Here is a 24,648-nt window from a genome sequence, read left to right as displayed (position 1 = left end):
TGGTGTGAAACATGGTTTTGACTTTAACCTTTATTTTTCTGCAATTTCCTATCTGGGTTTGTCCGGGGGTTTTCTGACATCCTCTTTACAGGCTTTGAAAAGAGGATGTAGGTCTGCTAAAAATTTATTAGCATAACATTGTGTGAAAGACTTTTCCTGTAAATCTTAATTTGTTGTCCCAGCCTTTATAAAAGAAAGACTTCAAAAAGGACTTTCACGTGTGGATTTTTAACAAGTTTCACTCACAAAACAATACAGAGATATTTTAATAAGCATGCCTCAATTTTTCTTTTCAGCCAGCACCCGTTTTCTCCTTTTACAAACAGCGCAATCTAACGCCGTGTTCGTGTTCTCTGTCAATGCAGTTTGCATTAGATTTATCACTTTTGCATACCCTTTCCTCCTGTTTGTCAAAAGAAGGTAAAAGTGTTAGTTCTCTCTAGGTATGCCGCAGGAGTCGTCATAACTCTAAAAACTGGCGTGCAGGTGCAGCTCGGTCCATCAGTGCACCCTCGCGTTACTGGTTTTATGTTGATTTGGGGCAGAGCATTCTGTAAACTAAACTTTAGGGGCTGGTATTGACAAATCATCAGTGCTGTGTTGTAACTGGCGTGTCAGGGTCAGCCCTTGTTTGTCTCCCTGCTCTCACACAGTTTACCCAATGCAGCCGTGTAGTCCAGAGCTTTTCATGTGCAACCCTTGAATTTATGTGGAAACTAGCGAGGTCTTGAAATCTAAACACACTGACTGTTTATCTCAATGCGCCTTCTCCTCGAAGTCTGCAGGTGCAGTGAATTTAAGAGGTGAGTAGCTTGGGTCAGAAAGAGTGATGCAGTGCATGTTCCAGAAAAACAGCAGGTTTATTCAAAACACCGAGAATGCACCAATAAACATGGAAACATGTTGATGTCAAAATTCCAAATGTGAACAATCTTGGAAAAATAATCATAAGCAATCACTTCCTGCTGACATCTGGGAAATCGACTTAGCATTTAAAGCAATTTCTGATTTTATACTCATTAGCCTATCTCTTACAAATATATTTTTTAATCACAGCCTTCCCTCAGAGAAGACGGGGCTTTTGAGTTATGATCACAGTTATGATAAAGCCAGGTTACGCTGTAAAAACCCTATTACTGGGCAACTGCCAAAGGTTGCCACAGTGGAGCAGGAGTCGATGCGTGTATCCAACGTTCCCTCTGAACATTGCTGATAAAGAGCAAAGCACAGAGTCGGGAGCCCTGTGCTTTGCGCATTGGAAAAAAGTGTGACGTTAGGCATGTTGATATGAAACATAATCACAGATTGTGTTCTCACTCTAGACACAGTCCCCAAACTGGTCATATTAAATAGGTAAGTGTATGTATTTTTTCAATTTGTTAAAATTCATCAAAATCAAATCAAGCTTTCATTGCATCCTTTACTAATGGAAAACACCAGTGAGATGCTGCATCTTCAAAAGTAAAATGGAAAAACTTGTTAATTGTATGTAAATGGGCTTCATGCTTTCAAGGGCGCCGAGTTTAAACCAGCTCTTTCAGGCACTGGTGTAGGTATGATAAATAGAATTATTAGAATGAAAGCTTTAATCCCGATTATAGATCAAAGGAAGGTATATTTACCTTTAATAAATCTATTTCTAGAAGCTTATTTACTGGAATCAGATTCTTAATCAACTCACAACCTAAAGCAGCTAAAAGAATTTGGAAAAAAAAAAAAAAAAAAATCCCAATTCAGCAAGTGGTTGGTTCGTAACGGAGCATTAGCCTTCACTGGAACTTTGCTTGTGGAAACCTCAAACTGAGTTGCGGGTACCTGCTGATACGAGGTGTGATGAATTGTGCCTACTCGTTCTGCGCAGTGTGCTTCAATGGCTGTACCAGATTAAAGACAATTGCTTGTGCTGTTCACTGATGACATGCAGAAACCTAAACGTTCATTTTAAGGTGAAAGAAAAGAACAGGTCTCTTCTCCCTTGATCAGCATCATCTGTCCTCTCGCCTTCCTCCGAATGACAACGCAGTGAACCAAAATCAAGTACGCAAGAACGTTACAGTGAACGACAGGGCGATCAGAGTAAGGCTGCCTTTGATAAGACTTCCGGAAGAAAACTTTATTCGACCTTCAACTGCTGGGTAAACTCTATTCATCCTCTGGAGGTAACGGGAAACAACCTCAACATCAGGTTCACCTAAACAAACAAACAAAGTACAGTGTTCTCTGCAGCAGCCAAGCTCTGGACCAAAATTTAAGAACCTGTCTAAAACTGCAGCTTTAGCCCAAGTCTTAAAGCAAACCGTTTTCTATGGTTCGCCAGTCTGAGCCGGTCCACATCAAGACAGCGGAGGGGTGTGGAGAGTTGTTCCTTGTGCACAGAAGAAACATCTCTGGTGGTTCGTAGCCAGAATTTTTGGTAGTAACATGTATGGTGCCAAAAACAAGAATTCTTTTTGCAGCATCTGGCTTTTTTTGGCTTGTTTTGCATCTGTTACAATGGTTACTGCCAGTCAGATTTAGGTAGAGCGAGCTAGTCTCCCACCTGTTTGGGGTAGAGTGCTATAGAGCTGGCAAAGCTATCGCTTACACCTTTTCAAGTGCACGCAAAGTATGATGTGGATTTTCCTACAGTTGGAAGACCCTCTTCAGTCACTGCTGCCAACTGTGTCACGAGCCCCTTCCGACCCAAGCTCTTGCAATCCTGAAGTGCAACACCTCCATCTTAAAAGTAATTTTAGTTTTGCCCCTCTGCTATACTGGAAGACTGTACCAGAACCTTTCAAGTTGTTCCCTTTCATTATTCCTAATAGTTTCTCCCTTTGTGAATTTATTTCTGCATACACAGATAGTTACTAAAAACTACAGCCCCGCCAACTTTGCAAGCTGTAGGCTGATTTCGATTTAAAACACTGATCCTACCTGTGAGGATCAACTTTAAACACTCTAGAGAAGCAAAAAAATAGTCTGTAATGAAGGGCCAAAAGGAGATTTTTTTGGGGAAAAGCATGCTTGTACCATCCAAAAGCAGAACACATGAAATTAAAGTTCTGCAAGATGTAGATGTGCTCCTAGAAGATACTTTTTTTTTTTTTTAAATACAGCACTACATCCTTTTTGTGTTTTCAGAAATAATGAATTTTAATCTGGAAATGTTTTTCAAGTTTCCCTTTGTCCTAAAAGATGTACATGTCTATTGTACGAGCGCTGAATTTCTAACAATTTGCATGCAACTTTAGAGGATCTTAAGACAGCAATGTAAAACACTTCCTGTCTTCCTCCAGCACGAACCTGCGTGGTGCTGCCTGCAGAACTCGTGAGAGTCCCGCTGCTTTCGGCGCGGCAGGCTAATTACCGCAGAGCACGTCAGCATCTTTCCCCTCGCCCTCTGTGTTGCTCGCCTGAGCTGCGTGGCCATTAGTAGCAGAGGTGACGATTCTGTTTTTGCAAGTCGTTCCACACAGGAAATATAAGGTCTAAAGAAAACAGCGCCTTTCTTTTTGATGCATTGTTTAGTAATGAGTGAAACTGCAAGACAGTACACGTCATATGTAGTCTCCATAGTGTGTTTTTTGCTTTTTTTTTTTTTGGTTTACCACGATAAACCAGTTTATCACGATAAACTGATTTATCATACCACTCTGTAAGCAGTGCTGAATTGATAAGGCTCGGTTTCGTTTTGAAACCTTTGTGATTTAACTGAAAAAGAATATAGTTGCTAGCTACAACCAAAACTAGCCATTCAGCGCAATCAGATTAGAAGCAAATTTAATCTATCCAATAAAAGCAGATAATCTGAGACTTGTACTAGAAAAAGATTTTTTAACTTTTAGGAATTTCTGATCCCCTGTTGGTGCCATACTTACCTTTACTGTACCCCAGATTTTCGTCTTTCAGCATACGATAGCCATCTCCTCCATACAGCATATAGGACGGAAGAGTCACATTGTATATTTCATCCATCTGGAGTGGGACGTAGGATGGGACTCGGCAGGCTGTGCAAAGCACTTCCAAGCTGACAACTCTGCTTCCTGGGGCCCTGGAGAGATCGTAGACCACATGGATGCCTACAAAAATACATGTTTGAATGCCACTTTATGCAGTGCCTATTGAATATATAAAGCTAGAAGCAGGATCTTCCACCATTTTCAATGGATTTTTTATGTTCACTTCTGTGACCTTCTGTGAGGTTACATTGTTTTGAGTGATACCAGTAAATGTCCTATCTTCTTTGCACAATAATCAACTTTTATGCAAGAAAATTCGAGAGATTGGAGAATTGCTGAAGTACTGGCCCACCTCAGTTACTTAGCCGATCATCTGTTCTATTATCACTACGCTACAGGAGGAAATTACTAGACTGAGGATTAGGATACTGCACGATAAAAATACCTTCCCTTATTTCCGTAGTCACATGCTTTCTCATTCCACTGTCTTGTTGGCTGTAACAACTCCTTTTAAAGCTAGCCAGCCACCCAAACTTAGCAGCTATTATGGATAATAAGCACTGTCCTGAAAAAAGCCAGCCAAGCCAGGGCTGAACATTGTGATTTCTATTCGCTGTCGGAGCAGTAACGTTTCTACTTGTGAGCCTTCCTCAGTCAAAGCCTGGGGAGAGTTAGGCCCTCAGGACAGCATTGCCAAGATTTTGCTGATGAGCAAGATCTTAAAGCTAGTCCAAAGCACAGAGGCTCTTCCAACCCTGGCGCTCTTCCTGGTGTGGAACTTCTGTCCTGAACCCCGTCCAGATTATCTTCTTTTTCTGTGAGAAGGCAGCAAGCAGAGGGGCTGCTGCTGCTTTACCTTAGTGGTACCCAAGAACATGGTAACTTGTGAAAGCACTCGCCTCATGTGCGAGATGTGGGTTGTGTCCTTGGCAGGTGAGGGTTCTAGATTGCACGGCGGGGAAGTTCCCCCATCACCAGGCTATGTGGGGGGAGGCATGGAGGGCAGGAAATCCCTCAGCCCCTGTCCTTGAAGTTTAGCTTTTCTGCTAAATAAACAATAAAAGCCACACTGCATCACAGAAAGCCCAGGAATAAACGTGACTGTAGCCTAGTACATGTCTAGGTAAGTATATGGGGAGCTGCAATTCAAGAAATCCGTATGTTTTTAATATTAAACTGTTCATCCCTAAAATATTTAGAAATCCACTGCAGCAATTCCATACCCCACTTGGACTAACTCTAAAACTGTCAGCAACCATTAGACAGTGGCACAAAATGATTTTGATAAACTGAACTTTGGCAATAACTGGCAGAGACATCCAGTCTGGGGTTTCAGGTAGGCTGCCAGTGAAGCACTGCACACCAGAGTTTGCTGTAGCGATTAGTATGTTACAGCTATATTCAATTATACCTTCCTGTAGTTAATTGAAGTGTTAAACTGCCGCCATTATGGGTTACTGAACCAACTGGGAATCCTGGCTCTGCTGAAAGGAACAGCAATGGCCTGTGTGCTGCAGCGGCTCAGTTAAAGATATGCAGGATAAATCGTGTCAGCTTAAAGTGGCTTCCAGGTGTAACACAAACAAGGCCAACAGAAGGGATGGCTGGCTTGGAAAACTGAGGAGGGGAAGAAAACATACCTCCAACCTGCAGCAGCTCTCCGCTTCCACTTCCGTATCTGTGCACACTGTGCTCAAAAGCTTCTTTCAGAGTGGAGCCTTTTACCCTTACCAAATCAAAACGACCTCCAAATGGCAAAACAGACAGCAAATCTGCCACAGTAATGCTACCTGGGGGAATGAGACTTTGATTAGGTTAATTTTTTTTTTAAGTCTACAGTATTATTTTAGGATTGTTTAATGGTACATTTTTGACAAGAAACGCGGCAAATAATAGAATTTGAGAAAACGAGGGCCAGTAGAGGGGAAGATCACATCCAAACCAAAAAACTTGCACCTTTATCATCCAGCATGTATCGAGACTGATAAATCTGAGTTCGATGTAACGGCATCTATTGCTATTCCAATAACTCTACTAAAAGAGATTACAAACCACTGACTTAAGATGAAGAAAAACATTCTTACTTATTCTTACTGAGTCAGGAAATTTTTCCAATTGCTCAAGATTTACTCATGCAGTCCTGGAGAGAGATTTAACTAAACTGAAAAAGGTGTTTGTTTTCAGTTTTCATTTATACAATACCAGGAAAATAAAAACTGTAGAACTTTACCCAATCAGAAAACCCTAGAATTCATATATTTGATAGCAAACTACAGAGGGCTCCCAGCTATGACACCCTCTACAGTAGGAGGTGAAGAATATCCACCATCTGTCTTTGTTCCAAGGCAGCAAAGGGAGAGGGAAATTATAAAAAGCACCGTGTACAATGCCAACAACTTCTGTTAATGTCAGCCTGAGTGCAGTTGTGCTCTCATTCAGGATAACCATTTGAGAAATTTTGAAATTGCTTCCAAATACTGTGCAAATCCCATCAAAACAAGCCCATACCTAACACTGGGTTCAGGCTTGCATAATAACTCAATTCCTCCTTCTTGATAAAGTTGTCATTCAGCTTGTAGTTTTTACATACCATTCGTGCTCTGTTCATCGATGGGTGACCGTATCCCACCTCCATTCAGGATGCACATTGAAACATGGTTCCATGACTTTCTACCTGGATGTCTGACGTTCTCATAAAGCTACCAAAGAAAAACATTTGAAGTAATTTTTTTTAATCTTCACTTTTAGTTTAGGCTCTTGAAATTTACACCCGGTACAATCTGAGACTGAAAAGAGACAGAAACATTCTATATCTTTTTTGACATTGCCTTCAGCTCCACTGCAAAATGCTGAATTGTTACAGAACAAGGCAAAAACCATTACAGCAAGTATTTTGCTTTTTTAAAACTTTTAACAAGAAGCATATTTGCCTTCTTCTGTAATGGAATCTTGGATTCTCCCATCATCTGTGTATATATGGCATAACCAGTGCAGGCCAGATGAACAAAGGAAGGATGTTTTTTTATTCCAACCACTGTGATAAAGACAAATGATTTGAGCATATTTGGAGAACTGGGAAGTGAAGAGGACCTTAAATATAGCTGTACATTAAAAATGTGTAGGGGAATGTATAAATTAAACTAGCTCTTGCTGTACATTTTAGGGAATTAAGATTTTTCAACTTCTCTGAGAGATTTTTAATATCTGGAATGGTCTTGGCAAACGAGAAAGACATAGAAGAGGGGAGGAATAGGAAACAAGCATATCAGATGAAACCCAAGAGTCTACTCTGTACAGCATCATGTCTCCAACAGTAGCAAAACTCTGCCAAAAGCAACTTGCAAGGGCAAGATAATATTTGCCTGAGACATCCTAAGTAGTAAAGAAAATAGAGACTGGGGTTTTATTCAGTTGCATGAGGATGATAAGCCTAGAGCGTCAATCTTCAGAAATACCTGAGTAGAAAAGGAAAAGGTTGAGAAAAGAAACAATGGAAGGGATGGACTAATTTCCGTACAGGAATGACTATGGTAATAACTCTTCTGTCTCACAGACAGAAATACAGGAAGGCCATGACAGAAGTCTCTAAAATCAAGAGGGGCACGTGGAGGCTGGGTAGGATTCAGTGTGTTTTCTCATTTCAGGAACGATAAAAAAATAAGAAAGATTCAGAGAGGGGGTGACAAGGATGGTCAAAGACACAGAAAAGCTTCTGAACGTAGAATGATGGTGTAAGCTCGGAATGTCTGACCTGGTAAGGAGATAATGGAAGGAAAATATTCAAGAAGCCTATAAAAACTCATTCGTGGTGTGAAGAGGGTGGGCAGGGACCAAGTGTTCCAATAAAAACAATCACATGGACGGGATAAATAGCTTTGGGGACACACCTAAATGAAAACTCATGATTAGGAACTGGCTCCTGACCTTGTGGCAATGCTGCAGGACATTTATATGCTTATTTTCTGGAAGCAGTTGTGTTAGTGGACATTGTCCCTGGAGAACCCAAAGGTGCTGCTGTGGGAGAGTGAAACAGTGAAAACCAGCTAGTTTAAAAACTGGAAGTGACAGCTCACAAAGAGGCCTTCTGGTGCAACATGACTGCTGAAGTCTAGTGATACCTGTCAGGATGCAGCAGGGGCTGGTGGCTCCCCCTGGGCTGGGGTGCTGGGGGCTTTTACCTCCTCTGCGCCTAGCTGTGTGTATGGCCTTTACCCCTCCTTTGCTTCAGCTGGCACCTTTTTGACTTTTTGGGGGGACAACTCTTACCAGTAATTCAGCAGAAAACTACCCAGAAATTTTTTTTCTGGGCTAGTGTGTTAAAAAAGGGTGACAGCGGAGCCCAGTGAGTAATGACAGGCAGAAGGTTAAGTGCCATGAGCAGCGGACAGGTAGCAGGGCGGGAGAGGGGCAGGGGAGCCAAGTTCTCCTCTTGCTTGAGGAACGGGCTCTTAGATCAGATGGATGTGTCTCTTAAAACTGCAGCTTCAGAGACAGCTGTGAACAAGCCATTCTCTATATGAGGAGATAGGCAAAAAATAAATCGCTCTTTACTGTATACAGCGAGATTCATTACAGCCTTGCTTCTGCCAGATCTTTCTAGGGACACACTAGATGTTACAGTGTTGGAAAGCAGCACAGAACCTGCGCGCTGGTAGTTTGGAGCCTGGGAGCACTTCATCTGATAGCTCTGGAGTAACACTTAGATGTGATTGCCACCTGCGGTGGCAACGTCTTACCACAGCATCACAAAGCAAATTTCCCATGTTACATTCTTGGAAACGGCACGCTTCGCTTGTACCATTCAGGTAAACACTAGTTTTTCCAATCTCTTTAGAATAATCCCCCAGGTTTTTTCTCCATTTTTCCACTTCTTCTTTAATGTGCTTATCTACAAAGTAGTATAAAAGTGTAAAATAAGCATTGCACATATCTCATATTGATGACACTTCAGTGAATAAAAAGCTCTTCATGATTCTAAAATGTTACACTTTCCCTAAAGGCTCCTCTAGCAACACAACATCTACACTCTCTTCAAACAAAGCCTGTAAAGGGAGCAGGCAGGCCGGGACAACCAAGTGACCAAGCTATTCCTGTGCCACAGCAGGGATATCTCCTCCGTAACACTTAAAAGTATTTTTGCCCAGCCCTGTTCTAACCTCTGACCGATGAGGTTTCTACACCTACCTTCACAGATGAGAGCTTCTATACAAGAATTTTTAATATACAAGTGAGCTTGGTCTTTATTTGACATCATATCTTGGTTTTTTTTCCCCTAATTATAGCTTCTTCCCCCTTAATATAGTGCTAAAAGGAATACTAGCTCATATATCAGTATCGAGGAACAAACCCTTCATAGAAATTAATTCTCTATGCACATCTGTCTGCCAGGTGCAAATCTAATTTCTTCAGGAAAAAAAAACCCAGATACAAAGATACTTATATATACAGACAGATAATATCACAGCTGTTTTATATCAGCTATTAGTTTTAAGCAATTTGCCATGTAACCGTCAGCAACAGTAACATTTATAAAACGAGAACACCTATGTATCTGAATTTTTACTTCTACTGATATCAGAGAGAAAATGTAAAGTCTCTTTACATCATCTCATTACATTAATAGATCACTGAGAATAACAGTAAGAATATCTACGAACACTTAATTTTTAAAGGATTTATTTTATAAATACTCTGGAAGAACATGGCAAGTCTGATAAAAGCTCAGAGCTTCATACAGCAAACAGTGGACAAGAAACAAAGTCTAGAGAACCAGCCCTGGGTAACCACAGGGGTGAGAAAAAGCAGGTAACAGAGCTCAGAGTTATAAACAGAAAGCAACAGAGAGACTCTCCTCCTCCCAGTTTTCAAATGTTTCAGAGCTGAAACTTTGAACACACTCAGCATGGAAAACAAGACACTGTGGGGTTTGTATTATATTTGCACGTTGCCAGAGTATTCAATTTTTTTTCTGGAACATCTTCACTTTCCTATATTGCCCTGACCTCTGTCCTGAAGAATCCAGCTCCTGGCAAAACAGTGTAAATTAGTCCTCATAATCTTCTAAGTCATAATTACAGGGCTAGCTAAAATGAGCTCTGCTAAATGGTAAGGTAATGCATCACCCAAGTTCCTACAAAAGGACTTTCAGTGATTTTAAATACACAAAAACATACACCCAGTCGGTGCATATTCAAAGGCCACTGTTCAGAGGGAGAAACAGAGGCGGATGGATACAACTGTAACACAGTCCGAACCCTACTCCAAGGAGAAGCTCAGGAAGAAAGCTAAACTATTCTGCAACGTTGTGCTGTGTATTTAACATAATAACACTTGAATTGTAGTAGAGTGCTGCAGGCAAATTCAAACATCCAGCCCACGTACCTTCAGGAACACTGCCGTCCAGCAGAATGGGGTTTCCAACTGCTTCAACTACATTTCCTTTCTTGTCAAATGTAACATTTAAGTAACCGAGATATTTTCCATAAGCATAAGCTTGTACAACTGGCACCTTCCTCCCATCATCTGAGGCAACCATGAAGGGATATGGGCCAGCTGGCTGTTCAGTAGAGGGTGGGGTGCCTGCAAGAAACAAGCATGTAAAGCAGGTCTTCAGCTCATGTGACCCTTAAGGAATTATTAGAATGACATTTCAAATGTTTCTCAGCCTTAAAAAAAAAACCAAATAAGATATTAAGCAGAAACAACAATGAATGTATTGGTCAACAAGCACACATTTGATTGTTCAGTTATGTTATTTCATAAGAGACAATGTTGTTTTCAGGACATGAGCTCTAATAACTGCCACAGTGTTTTTTAAGTTGTGACAGCACAGTCCTCCATGACATCAGGTCACAATAGCAACAAAGGAACTTTTATTTCCAATTATTTCAATCTAAACCTCTCAGTAATGCACTCATACCAGCCTCCAGCTGAAAAATTTATTGTGAAGCCTTCAGACTACATTATTCTGCATCAGATACAAAATGAGAACGTTAGTAAAACATACATAGGACTTCTTGATATGAAGAAGTCTAAGCTATTTTTATTGGTAATATGCAGTCAGAATACCTACAAGCAGTTCTGTGAATTTGTGCATACACCCAACTGACTTTTTTTACTCTACCAAACTTAACCTCCAAAATTTAGACAGGCTGCAAACCCTCTGCAAAAAGGAAACTTCATTAGCATTAGAGTTACATGGTCATGGATTTAAAACCCTGATCAACCTGCCAAGTCTGAAGGGTGATTAGATGTAGGACTTGGAAACAGATTTAAGCAAGGCATTTACAGAGAAGAGAGATCTCAGCTCAGTCAGCATAGGCTACCACAGCATTCAGAAACCACGCAGGGGAGGAAAGCGGCAAAGAAAACTACACAACACGGCTCTTGTCTCAACGGTACCAGTCTTCTCCCTGTCTCCTCGACAATATTATCTGAGTAGTATTACTCCCCCGTTATTCCCGTCAGTACTTCTACCCCACTGCCAGCAACAGCCAAGGCGGGGCAGCTCTGAGAGGCATCATGCGTTGCGCAGCAGGTCCCACTGCAGAGCACCCCCCTCAAAGCCTGCTGCTCGCTCCTATCCCAAAGCCAGCAGCATTTCCCATCCATGTGTTGGCAAAAGATGGGGTGCCAGCAGGACAGGGACGTGGGGCACCGGACACAGAGGACATGGATCTGGAGGAAAGGAGGCTTTTCACTTCCACTGCTCACAGAACAACTGGCTTCCTTCTATTGACAGTTATTTATGTAATATGAAATCCTGGGTGAAGCAGCATGACAAGTACTCCTCCTAGAACTCCAATATGATTCATATTTCCCTCTAATCTCTCCTCTTCTCCAGGGAGAATGGCTGTAACAAACCACAAGCTGAATCACCTCTACTTTCAGCCTGGCTGACAGAGTTGGTTTATTGGTGGTGCCTCTTCACTATTTGATATTTTTTGGGGGAAGAATTTAAGAAATCCTGTAGCTAATGAGAACCCTGCAGGATTCATGCATGCAAAAGTGGCTTTGGGTTTTTTGGAACTGAAAGAGGAATCAGTTTTGATCTCTTGCCCTTTTGTAGCCCTTGAAAGAACAGAGCATTAGCAAGAGAAAGTTATTGTTCATAGTCATTATTTTAGTTTACGTCAGCTGTGCATGGTTAAGCGCTTGCCCAGAGACTTATTTATTGCTTGCTTCCTGAAGAAATACTTTCTGATACTGATACTTTCTTGCAGGATTAATTATCACTACAACATGGTTCTGTTGTAAGATAGATGTGTTCCTACTGAAATAAAAAGACTTTTCAGTGCATCTTATCGCCAAAGAAAACAGCACTAGAAGAGCAAAAGAACCTGGATTCCACTGTGTAAACCCACGATGAAGGTACACTTTGAATACTGCGTGCATCCTTGGTTTTCCCAACTCAAAAATAATTCAATAAAACTGCTGAAAAATGCCACCAGTGGGCAGCAGGCTGCACACAGGCAGAAGTCCAATATCTCTGCAGGATATGCAGGTCAGCGGTGGAACACCCTGCCACTGGCTGTCGTGAAGGCTGAAGGGGCTCAGGGGGAGATGGGGCAAGTTCAGGGAAGACAAGTTCCAGCAGGAGCGAGTAAATACCAAGATGCCACTTCAGGAGGTCCCTGAGCTGCAAGCGGGTGGGAGACAGGGACAGACTTGAGTACAGCATCTCCACAGGCTTGTCCACTCTTCCCTCAGTCACTCTTGGAGACAAGACATTGGGATGGATGGTCCTGTCATCTGTTCCAGTTGCCACTTCTCTGCTGCATCCCTATGCTAAGTGTTTGTGGTCTCTGACTTGTAGACAGGTGCGTAAATGCTCTGTGGATCCAGCTTAGCAGTTATTCCTTGAGGTCAAATTCAAGAGATCTTCCTAACTGTTTAATGTATAGCTCTAGCATGCAATTGTTTCTCTTTAACAAGTGGAATAATGAAAGGTGAGAGCCCGGATGAGACAAAATAGGCATAAGAAAGTGAGAGGAGATGAGTAGGGAGAGGAGAGGATGAAATGGACAGTGCAAAACCTTTAAGAGGTTAAGTTCCTAGGGTACATGGTGCTATCCCTGTGACTAGAGCACAAGAGAAATTGCTCTGAAAATTACAGAAAGGTCCTGTTATAGTCTCAATCAGTTGATGAAGTTTCTACTAAATTTAATGAGCTATCTTTGATGGTTTAAAAAAACCCCAGCCTTTCTTTCACTTGTGCCCTGGCACAGGGAAGGCAGCAGCACCAGAGAAGCTGCTGATGGCAGGTTTTGCCTGAAGTAGCATTGCTGCGGAAGAAATCAGATCAATAATGTTTACCCCTGGAATGATGTCTACCTCTAGAAAAAGAAGAATAAAGTCAGAAGTTAAAAGAGGGACTGAAAAAGACAGAGGAAATTTGGGAAAAGTTTTTTAATGGTAGGGCTAGTGAAGACCTATAAGTGCAGATTCAGATTCCACAGAAAATCAACATCGGCATCATTTTTGAGGTCTTACATAATTTTTTTTTTTGTTAAGTCACATACAAGTTTAAATGTAAACGTCTTGTATACTCCTTTGTATGCGTGATCTTGAAACAGGTACAATACGTTTGGCAGTAATTTACCGGTATTACTATCTTTGTTCCTCTGTCCGCTTCATGTATATCACCTTGAACATCCACAGCATTAAGGGACCTTTCAGTGAGAGTTAGGGCACTTCTTTCTCACAGCCTGTTTTACATTAGTTTCTTCCATAGAAGTCCTGGATAGGTACCAGCCATGAATCTGGCCCAGTACAGCCAGCAATAAACTAGAATTGTGAAAGTTCTCTGAGTTTAAACAGAAACAGTTTCAGCTTTGCTATAAAAGCAACATTTTAGTAAGAAGTAAAATACCTGTATAGAGAAATGTGTTTGTATGTCCTCCAATTACAACATCCACTCCTTTCACTTTTTGGGCAATGTTTTTGTCGACAGTAAAACCAGAATGCCCTAGTGCAATTATTTTGTTCACTCCCATAGCAGTAAGTTCATTCACTTGTTCTTGCAACGCTTCAATTTCGTCTTCAAAGATTACATCATCCCCTTAAAGAAAAAGAACAAACATGAATGTATTTACAAAGTACCTTAATTACTAGGTTGTTTTTTTTTAAAAAAAGTAGTTGATATTGGGTTCTATTTTGTATAATTAACGGAACGTTGAATGTCAGTGGCTTGCAAATGCCCTTAGTTGGCTCAGTCTCCTGACCTGATCTGATGTTCTGAGGTTCTCTCAGGAGCACCTGTGTACTTAGACAAATACTACATTCCTGCACTGAGCTGTATATACTTGCCTATACTAAACAAGTTGTAACTCCATAAAAAAATTCCAGTGACATCAACTGTGGGATCAAAAATTGAACGGCTTTCATTATTTAACTAGAGAAAAGAAACTAAATAGGTCAGTGTTCAAGTATAAACACTTTTAATGCGCTATAAAGCTTTTTTTCTTCCCAAATTGTATTTCTTTGAGATATTCTATCTTCTCCTGAGTTAAATCTCTCTTTTTACTCCACACTTATCTCATTCTCTGCTCCCCCCGCCCGAGGCTTTAAACAGCAGCTCCTTCAAAGTCCCGCACTGAACTCTGAACTGCCTTTCTACACAAAGTATCTCACCTAATGTGAGCCACTCTCAGTAATACCAATACAGCACAGCACACAACTGAACTACCATCCTGAGATGAGGACAGAACGGAAAGTGTGGAAAGGAGAAACCTTTTCTGGACCACAATGTTGGGAAACTCACAACCTTTCTGCTAGGTCTCTGTGCCCACTGAAATTATTCTAACATGACAGTTACAAGAGCACTAGGCAAACATGCACTTTTATCCTGGGCAAAGTGCTTTGGGTTGCACAAAAGGACTTCCTATGTGAGAGGCCAATTTATTGACATTGTTGGGTTTTTTATTGACAAAGTTTTAAGAATAGAGTTTAAGAACACAACAAACTGTAATCCTAAACTTTCTGGTGAAGACAACTGGGTAACATTTCTACCAATTCCCCCTCTACCTAAATCTTCTCCTTCCTGCAGTTTTTTCACCAAACCATTTTGAAATATGCCTTTAAAGTCAAAAGATTTACATTATTTCATAACAAAGGGAGGAGTGAAACGAATTCACAATCCAGTGCAAAGTGTCCAGGAAATGAAGCTGCTACAATGGAAGAGATAAAAGAGGTTTCACACAAATTTGTTCACCACCACACCCATTGAATAGTTCTGTTACTGCCAGGGGGAATCTCTGTACTGCATGTTGCAGAGTGAATTGTACAGTACAACCCCACGTTTTCTTCCTGTGGACCTCTTCTTAGAATGAAAGAGTCATAAGTTAACTGAGGTTGGAAGGGACCTCTGGGGGCCATCTAGTCCAAAACCCACTCAAAGCGGGAACTCAAAGCCAGATGAAGATGCTCGGGGTCTTGTCTGAGCAAGCTAAAATTCCACAACCTCTCTGGGCAACCTGTTTCATGGCTTAACCACTATTACCATGACAAATTTTTTCCTTATGTCCCACCATAATTTCCTTTGGTACTTGAGCCCATTGTTTCTTGTTCATTCTCTGTGCCCCTCTGTTTGTCCCTGTCTTCTCTACAAACCCCCTTAAGGCAGTGGAAGGCTGCACTTAGTTTCCCCTTAGCCTTCCTTCTCCAAGCTGAAGGAAGCCACCGGCTTCAGGCCCTCTTTGTACAACCTTGTGCTTGACAGAAGCTGGGCCTGATGCAGAGCTCCTGGCAGAAGGGGAAGTCTGGGAAATGCTCCCTGAATGTAGGCCATTCACGTGCTCATCTCACTACTCGGGGACCAGCTACAATGGCCGTGCACACCACAGTGCGGGGATCGGTTCTATAAAGAGGGCTGAGGTCTCTAAACAAAGAGCAAGAGCAAGCCGCTGACTAGGTGTGTTAGTACGCAGTTGCCTGCAGGCTAAATTCTCCTATGGCATGCAGCCAGGTGGCCCATGATAACCAATCCCTCCCCATCAGCACCAGCTGTTAGCCACTACACCATTGCAGACCACGATATACAACCTATATACGCACACAACCAATATACAGCCTACACCATAAACTGAAGCCATTATTATTATTAACCCTCAAGCCATAATAGAACAAACAAACCTACTTTCATCATCAGGGGAAAAACAAGGCCTGTCCCATACCAGCAAGTCCATCTCTCTCCCGCGACCGTTACGGCAGGGCACCGGCAGCCGCTGGGGTGGGCAGAGGCAGTGCCAACACACCCGCCCAGCAACCGCCTGCTGCCCACCTCGCCCTCAGAAAGGGATTCCTGCTTGGGGGCTGCAGGGGCTTCTTGCATCCCTAGCCATGGCATCTCACACGGCCCCGTAGCTGAAACAGGCCAGTGGTTTCAAAAGTCATACAGCATGAGATTGTAAGAGCAACTACACAGCACTCATTTCTCTAAGAAACCAGGCAAAAAGCAATAAACCGCTTTGCGCCTAACTGTGAATTTTTCAAAACAATCTGAATTTAAATAAAGTGCTTATTTAAAAGTTAGTTATTGCCCGCGTCAGTAGTTCACTTCTCCTTCAAGGCACTAAACCAATGTGACATCCTCTTCTGTTTATAGATGGGGTAGAGTTTCAGGTAAGACATCCAAACCGTGCTATAAATGAACAAGGGAAAAAAAACTGGCTGCATGTTAAAAATATTATGCAAGCTAGCCAGAATTAAGTGGAATAAATGGAATTTAAAATTCCAGTTTAGACACCTCTGCCAAGTTGATAGTTTTAGCAATTATTTTGCTGCCTATAGGGTTACAGAGTAAGCATCTTTGGGTTTCCACCTTCTACAAAAGGACAGTGGACAAAATGGAGTTATATTGTTTCACAGCACCAAATGCACCTCTCAGGACAGATAAAGACATCAACTATTTTGTGGGGTTTACAACACACTGCACCATTGAGCTGGTACTATCAAATCCTAGAAAGATGGTCTTGGGATTATCCGTGTAAAGCAGATGTCTATGTGCCAAGTTATGAACAACTCTTGCAGGATGTGGAAAAACTGGCTGGGCATTCAGCTGAGCCAGCTGTATACAGCAAAACAGAGCAGAACTGTAAAGAAACTGCCAGTTGGCTATAATCTATCACTTACGCAAAGAGCCCCCCATCCCTATGGTTTCCAAACAGAAACATTAACAGTACCTTTAGCAGAGCTTAATTGTTCCTTCACAATGGAAACACTGAGATTTAAGGACTTTGTACTCTGTTCAAGTACGTTGATAGGTGTTTTAAGCCGACTATGGAAATTACAAGTTGGAATTTCATAATTGTGTGGAAGTTACTGAGATTTAACAATAGAAGAAATCAGACTCACAAAAGATTTCCATAGAAAGTAGTCATGTAGGAATTCATGTTTCAGCATTTTCGAGGTTCCTATTTTGAAGCCTTGAGAATACCCTCAGAGCATACTGCATGCCAAAACAATTGCTGAATTGTTTCATTTACTGAAACATCCGGAAGAAGTGTGTAGAGATAAGCAAGGTGCTGAATTTAAAAATCACAATGTATCGTATTCATTGAATTAAGGAATTAGGGTGACAATTATTTTGTCACCAACCCACCTCTGCCATGATTTTATCAGTCTGAAGGACCGCTAGGTCACAGGTGATACATAGTCACTGAGTTATATTAATGTATCCTGAATTCACATTTTTCAAACCTTCCAAATGTTCCTCCACACACTGAGAAATTTATAAAAACTCCAATCACTAGAAATGGTTCCGATAGAATTTGCCTTGTTTGTTACTCAGTTACGCTGTGGGATATACTTAGCTCAGAGCTGCTTCAGCTCCATCTACGGAACTAACAAACCTCCCCTTTTAACACAGTTTTTTCTAGTTGTGGTCTCAGCATAGAGGCATTCAATGTCATGTCTAGATGTTATTGGAAATGTATTTAAATGCGTCAGACAATCATTCCAACGTTATCTGGATTTTCCTCTAGTATACTTAGTTATATGGTAGTTAAAATACACAGCACGGGAATTAAAAAGCACAGAAGGAACAATTTTATACTCTAATACTTCCTCAAAGTGTTGAATATTGCTTTTCTCAAGAAAGCTACGTATTAATACTTTATTACTGAGCAATGGAAAAAGAATTAATAATATGAAGTCCTTTTTCAATGTGGAAAAGATTTTAAACCGGTGCTTAGGGCATCCCTACTGCAAAAACCAGGGAAGAAAGTCTGATTTTGTCAGCAGGGGGCTGAGCTTTGGGAGGGCAGTGACTCAGATCTCCTACAGCTGATTTAAATGTGCTCCTCATTCCAGCAGACCATTTTATTTTACTTAAAAAAAAAAAAACACCCTCAACAAAGCAAAACCTCTTAAATGTTGGAAAAAATAGTCAGAAATTGAGAGGTCTCTTTCCTCATCAATTCTAATTTTATTCATGAATGAAGCAATTGTGGTAAAAGCTGAATGGGTGTTCCGTCTGTAGTCTAATTTCTGGAAATATTTGAGAGGCTAAAAACACCTTGGGCAACTTCTGCTTCAAAAACACATATGAAGCTCTCCTTGTATTAGGACTCAAGCGTGGAGGCATCGAGCAAAATTTCAACACACAAAGAAACGTCTTGGTTTGAACACGTTTCACTCTAGAGGCAGGCTGTATTAATGTTTTAACATTTGTTTAAATGGATATTTATCCAATAAATAACAATAAAATTACAAACTACAATAAAATGTGAAAGAATAAAAATTTAAAAACCCAAACAACAGTAAAACCCCTAAAGGTCCCCCCAGCTCCCCTGCAATCTCACTGACCTTCTTATATTCTTAGATAATTCAGCAATGCTAAATAATTCAGGTCTGTATGGAAATGGATTTTAACAAGCCTTCTCCAGTTTAAAAATCAGGAGGTTACAAAGCTGGATAATACACGTAAATACCGATAGAACAACAACAAACTTTTCACTTTTCAGCTGAAAAAGTTCACCTTTGGATTCAAACCAGTGGGCAAGTAATAAAATAGCAACAAAGGACATAAACTTACATGCTAATGAAAACATACCTGGCTGTGAAAGAAAAGTAGTTTCCTTTGTAGTGTAGCCAACGATTGCTACTGACTCCGAGTCAAAATGTACTATTTTAAAAGGATGAACGTATTTCATCATTTCGTTCCCTAGCGGGGTTTTCCCCTTAATGTTTGCACTCAGGATTGTAAAACTAGCATTTTTAAGGAGAGGATCCAATAATCCGCTCACACCTTCATCAAACTCATGGTTCCCCAAAGCCTGTAAAAAGCAAGAAGAAAATGTAAGACCCTACCTCCCATATTCAGTTTAAATACTCTCATAAATTATATACAAGGCATGTTTAAGAAAACGAAGTCTATGTTCTAGGGAAGAAAAACCTATCTTGTCTAAAACAGCACTTTCCTGTTTCTCAAATATAGAAATGACTTTTTTTTTTTTTTAGATTTAGGTTTTGCTTTTCAGACTCTCTTATATCAATACAGATGTGAAAGCTGAAATCTAAAACCTATCTAAATAAGTGTTTGTTATCATACACCAGATTAAAAACCACTGGTTTTTCATCCTGTAACAGCAAGAAAGAAGATTAACAATAACTCCAAAAGAAAACACATATTTTGTGAACATTGTTTAAAAAAATACTGAAGAAAATGTTAAATGCCAATGACAATATTTGTTATCCTTAAATAAAACCGGCATTTTAAGAGCTTGTGCTTGGGCTACAGTTTTTTAAACATATTTAAGTCACTTGGTAAGAGTTCTTGTGTGCTTTAAGATGTAACAAGAAAATATAATTTTCTAGCCAACATCAGTATCATTACATAGTGGAAGCTCTAATGTTTATCAGCTAGGGAGAGTCTCCGCAGACCATCCACAGCAGGTGTGTGCGCACACATGCAGGTGTGTGCACGACACTGTGAAGTGCTAAGACGATCACACAAAATGAGCAGTCCAATTTATTTATTAGCATGGTAATACCAGCAAGATGAGAATGTTTAGTCATTCTAGGTTGGTTAAGCGGACAAAAATGGACTTATGTCAAAGGACCATGGAACTTTCTCCTACCTGCCCTTTTTTCATGATCCGCCTAAGTTGCCGCTGTGCCTGCAAGTTTGGTGACAGCAAGCAATACCTTCATAGATGGAAACTTTGCAGAAGCACAATATACGCAAGAACCTTGTAGCGTATTTGCATATTAGTGAAGGAAAAGATGTATCTATCAACGGTAAGAGCATAACTTGGTACAAGTTTTCAGGTGGCAACTGAAGCAGAGCATGAAATGGGTGCTAAAGCCAACAGGCCAACTCTTCCAGACAAAAGAATGTTCATGATTTCATTCTGAGGATTAAGTGGGGAAAGTCGCATTTGTCATCTAAAAAGACTTACATACCTCTCTGCTCTGCTCTACTTAGATAAACAACCCCTAGGTGTTTGTTCCAACTTTTATTCCTCAGATAGATTATATCAACCCTGATCCCATTCCAACCCAAGCAGGACCCTGAAGCCACTACAGGCATGGAAGCTCAGTATTTCAATCAACTGATTGGCAGTGTCTTTCTTTTGGGGGAGACAAAGACCCCTGACCCCTCTGATTCCCACAGGCAGTTAGTGAATAGCCCTGTGGAAAAACCAGGATACTGGCAGTAATTTGCATTGGCAAGCAACTGCTCCTGCTGACACTAGTGAGAACTCACACCCCAGGGAAGGAGCCAAATTGTTTGCATGCTGCTGCAGCACTTTTCCAAAAGAATCAAAAACTCTTTAGGAAAATCCTGACTTGGGAAGACGTAATGCACTCCAATTATATTCCACTTCTAGACATATTCTAACTGTAACCTAAATTGCTGTAAAAAAAAAAAAAAAAAGGGGGAATAACACTCTAAGGAAACTCATTTTGATGCTGACTGATGTTCTGAAAAGATGTCCAGGGACTGGTAGAGCACCTTAGAGTGGTTACAAGCTACTTCCTTTTAGCTGATGCGTAGGTCTTCTGTTCCTCCTAAATATGCAATTAAACCCCTCCAAAAAAGGTTGCAAATGAAATAACAATTTGAATTGGATGTAACTGCCGCTAGTTTGTCATGAAAGGGACCCAACCAACTACTTGTTTCTCTTGGCTTTGTATCTTGCATTTGGATTATTTCATGTCCATTAGGATACAAGCTTTGACCAAAACTTTTCCCATGGTGTGCGGGGTTATGAAGTCTCTTGTTCCTGAGAAATCACTGGTGGCTAATAATAGGGGTTTTTTTGATGCAGCTCCCCCTCTGGGGAGGAGGATGCGGACTGTTTTGGGCTCCTGTACTCTACCTAACTACCCGCACGCCCAGAGCCTCTAGGACTCTGTACCTGTGCAGTATCCCTTCACCAAATCTGAATCCATTGGCCAAATAAGTGTAAGTCACAGGGGGGAATAAACAGAAATATTCAGGCACACAGCAAGTGATCATATAATTATGCTTTTCACAAGAAACCAGAGTAAAAATATTTCAAAATCAGGATATAAATTAACACAAGGATGCAGCTTAAAAGTAGAACTTAAAACTAGAAGATTTCTATCACCCCTTGATTTGGTACTTAATTTGAATTTTGGTGTTAATTACACCAAAAAGCAAGGCTAGTGCCAAGAAAATTTGGAAGGCAATACCTAGGTAAACAGGAGAAAATAGGCTTGAGGTGATAACAGGCAAAAATGAGAAAAGGGGAAACCTAAGAAAATGAAATCTGGCACATTTGTGGAACAAACCTCTAACACCGCCAGGCTGCCCTAACCCCTCCTGTGGCCCCCATCCTGTAACAGGTTCTATGACTCATGTTCCCTCTTTCATCCTGTTTGTAATCCTATTCCTGTATCTCACTTCTAACAATTTCAGTAAACCCCACCCCTTCGGCTAGGGATGTGACTTCTCAATTTTTGCTTAAAGAAAGACTATCTCACCCTTCTGCAGTGTGGCTCTTACCTTGCTCCCTGTGCCCCCCTGGCCACCATCGCCACTGCACATGGTGCATGGACAGAAGAATCAAAAAGGATGCTGCAGCACTGCCCAACACTCAGCATCAGGCCTCAGGCTCTTTGGTAGCAGAGAAAGTTGCTGTAGTCTCTGTAGCTTCTCAGTCTATCCTGTCCCCTTCTACCCACTGGCAGTATTCAAATTATAATATGCAGCACCTCCACAGAGAACGAGTGGTTGACTACTTCACCTAAGGTATTAGCATCCAGTACAAGGCTTTGGCTATCCGTTATGGTGTGGAAATATTTTTTAACCTTATTCTGATGAAAAAGCTCACGTCAGCAGACGCCTCCTACGCAGTGTATTTCTAAAACTGAGCCGTAGTTCAAAACTGCTGATTTTGCCTGAAAGAATTTTGATACGATCAGGAACCGTACAAGCTCCCAGCCTGCCATGAACCAGCCAAAACAGCAAATGCAAGGCTGAGAAATGACAGCCAGTAGCAAGCTTTGGGAAGAAAGGTAGGAAAAACCACCTCAAACCATTTCTGTGCTGCAGAACCCCCAAAGTGCTCCCCAGCTCTCAGTGAGGATGAGTCCTGAATGCATACACTCCTGCCCATCACCATTAGGAGGAAAAAAAACCCTGTTAATATTAGTTTTGCAATTGGAAACCATTCATTAGGCCATGTGAACTGGGAGCAGTATCCTTCCCAGACCTGTCTGTCTGGTATGAAGTGCATTTAGCCTAGGAGAGTGCACTGGGGCATCCCTTTCCCTTCTGTACATGTTATGAGGCAGAGGGAAGAAACAGGTGAAGCGATTTTTACCTGGGAAAGAAGTGCAGTCCTTTCCAGAGAAAGAAAAAAAAAAAAAGATGAAGACAGAGCATCTGACAGGCACAGGTTTTTCCCTTAAGCTGCCAACTGGGATGAAATAAATACATGGTCACTCTCAAACACTATCTTTACTCTCTCCTTCTTTCTGAGGTTGTAGGCAAGCAAAATAACCCACACTAATTCTTTACACATTAATAGGTTATTGCCCTGAGAAAAAAGATTTAAGGACATGGACTGACATCCCCCAATCTTAGTCTCAAATCCTTCTACCTTCTGCTTTGCACTCGGACAACCAAAAGAGACAGAGTAAAGGTGCAGGACTGACATCCTCTCAGTCAGCTTCCTCACAGATGCACTGTTACGGTCTCTGAGCCGCCTGCACACAGCCCCTTATACCCCTTCATGACCACAGCTCTAGTTGGACTGGACATGACCAGGGTGGGACTGATGAAAACTAAAAATCCTCACCCTTGGAAACAGCACTGCCAACATGTGCCATCTGTCCCTTCCCATAGGACGGAAGCTGACAGGGCAGGCTCTGAGCCTCGGCCAGGGTTAATCCATCACAGGCCAGGCTCCTCGGCTGGCTTTTACTGGGCTCTCTTCCATGCCTCTGCTGACCCCTCTCCAACAGCCCATCCAGCTCCCTGTCCATCCCAAGCCCCTGCTCTCCAAAGGGCAGCTCTTCCTCTGCATCTCCGCCTTTTCCTCCGCGTAGCCTTGGCATCGGCTCCTGGTTTCTGGCTGTCGTGGGGCTGCCAGCCCATAACTTCATTCGGCCAGGTGCCCGTCACCTAGTGCATCGCTTCTCTTCATGCTTACCTCTGGCCACCTTTGCCCATGATTTCAGTGTGACTTACAGCCTGCTCTGGTGCAACGCTGCACACTCCAGGAGGTGGAAATGCAAAAAATGGCAGCAGAGGAGGAAAGGGAGGAACAGACCCAATACCCAAGGAGGGGGAAGCCCCCCACCGCGCCGCTCGCCGCCCCCCGGCCCGCTTTACCATGGCATCGTAGCGCAGGAGGTTCATGAAGTTGACCGCCTCTCTGCCCTTGAAGTGGGAGAACCACACCGTGCCCTGATACTGGTCCCCGGCGTCCAGCAGCAGCACGTTGCGGTGCGCGGCCCGCTCCGCCGCCACCCGCGCCGCCCGCCGGGCCACGCCGCCGAAACATCCCGCCGCCCCCTCCGCGCCCGCGCAGCTCCGCGGCCCCGCGCCCTGCGTCTCCTCCACCCGCCCGTGGACGTCGTTGGTGTGCAGCAGGGTCAGCCGCAGCTCCGCCGCCGCGCCCAGCACCGCCGCCGCGCACAGCCACAGCGCGCCCGCCCGCCCCGCCATGCCGCCGGGGGCTCCGCGCCGCTTCGCGGGACCGCTCGGGAGCGGCGGCGGGAGGGGAGGAGAAGAAAGCCGGGGGAGCGCCGCGGCGGGGCGGGGAGCGGGCGCGCCGCGGCGGGGGAGCTGCTGGGCCGGGCTGCGCGCCCGCGCAGCCGCTGCGCGGGGCGAGCCGCGGCCACCCACCCGCGGCACTCGCCGCCCGGCGGGCGCGGGCGCCGGAGCAGGTGCTCCGCCTCCGCCGGGGCTGTGGAAGGGCTCGGGGCGGCCGCCCGCCGCGTTCCTTGGGGCGCCGGGAGACCGAGAGCCCTGCCCGCCCCGCTGCGGGACTCCCTAAGCCGGAGGCGCTGCCCTGCGCCCGCGGCCGTCCCGGCCCCCGACGCCCTGCACCGCGGCACAGCTGCTGCCGCGTCCGAGTCGGGCTTTCAGCCGGCTACCGGCGGTCACAGCAGATGAAAACTCAGCCAGCAGCGAAAGGGCAAACTCCAGTACTCATCTCAGGAAGCCTCGGTGAATGTTTAGTGTGCTGAAAGGAGTTTCCAAACCTTTACATGAAAATATTTGTTTTAA

General features: G+C 42.9%; 1 protein-coding gene across 1 annotated transcript; it reads right to left on the bottom strand.

Annotated features, from left to right (window-relative positions):
* Positions 1 to 841: 841 nt before the first annotated feature.
* Positions 842 to 24,410, bottom strand: NT5E (5'-nucleotidase ecto). Its single transcript, XM_075087228.1, has 9 exons — positions 23,749 to 24,410; positions 18,994 to 19,216; positions 13,813 to 14,001; positions 10,323 to 10,520; positions 8,678 to 8,829; positions 6,532 to 6,640; positions 5,582 to 5,731; positions 3,861 to 4,061; positions 842 to 2,191 (listed from the first exon to the last, which is right to left on the bottom strand). Exons 1-9 carry the CDS (start codon positions 24,082 to 24,084, stop codon positions 2,034 to 2,036), a joined length of 1,716 nt encoding a protein of 571 aa, XP_074943329.1. The 5' UTR covers positions 24,085 to 24,410; the 3' UTR covers positions 842 to 2,033.
* Positions 24,411 to 24,648: the final 238 nt, after the last annotated feature.

The sequence above is a fragment of the Phalacrocorax aristotelis genome, chromosome 3 (assembly GCF_949628215.1).
Source record: "Phalacrocorax aristotelis chromosome 3, bGulAri2.1, whole genome shotgun sequence".
Classification (NCBI taxonomy): Eukaryota; Metazoa; Chordata; class Aves; order Suliformes; family Phalacrocoracidae; genus Phalacrocorax; species Phalacrocorax aristotelis.
This window is presented reverse-complemented; position numbering and strand designations above follow the sequence as displayed.

What these genes read in the sequence shown, in the direction of transcription:
- NT5E (XM_075087228.1), bottom strand. Translation starts at nt 24,084, where the DNA reads ATGGCGGGGCGGGCGGGCGCGCTGTGGCTGTGCGCGGCGGCGGTGCTG. An exon ending in AAACACATTTCTCTATACAG is followed by an intron (nt 10,521 to 13,812) that starts GTATTTTACTTC and finishes TGTTTCTTGCAG; the next exon opens with GCACCCCACCCTCTACTGAA. An exon ending in ATTTGCTTTGTGATGCTGTG is followed by an intron (nt 6,641 to 8,677) that starts GTAAGACGTTGC and finishes TTTCTTTGGTAG; the next exon opens with CTTTATGAGAACGTCAGACA.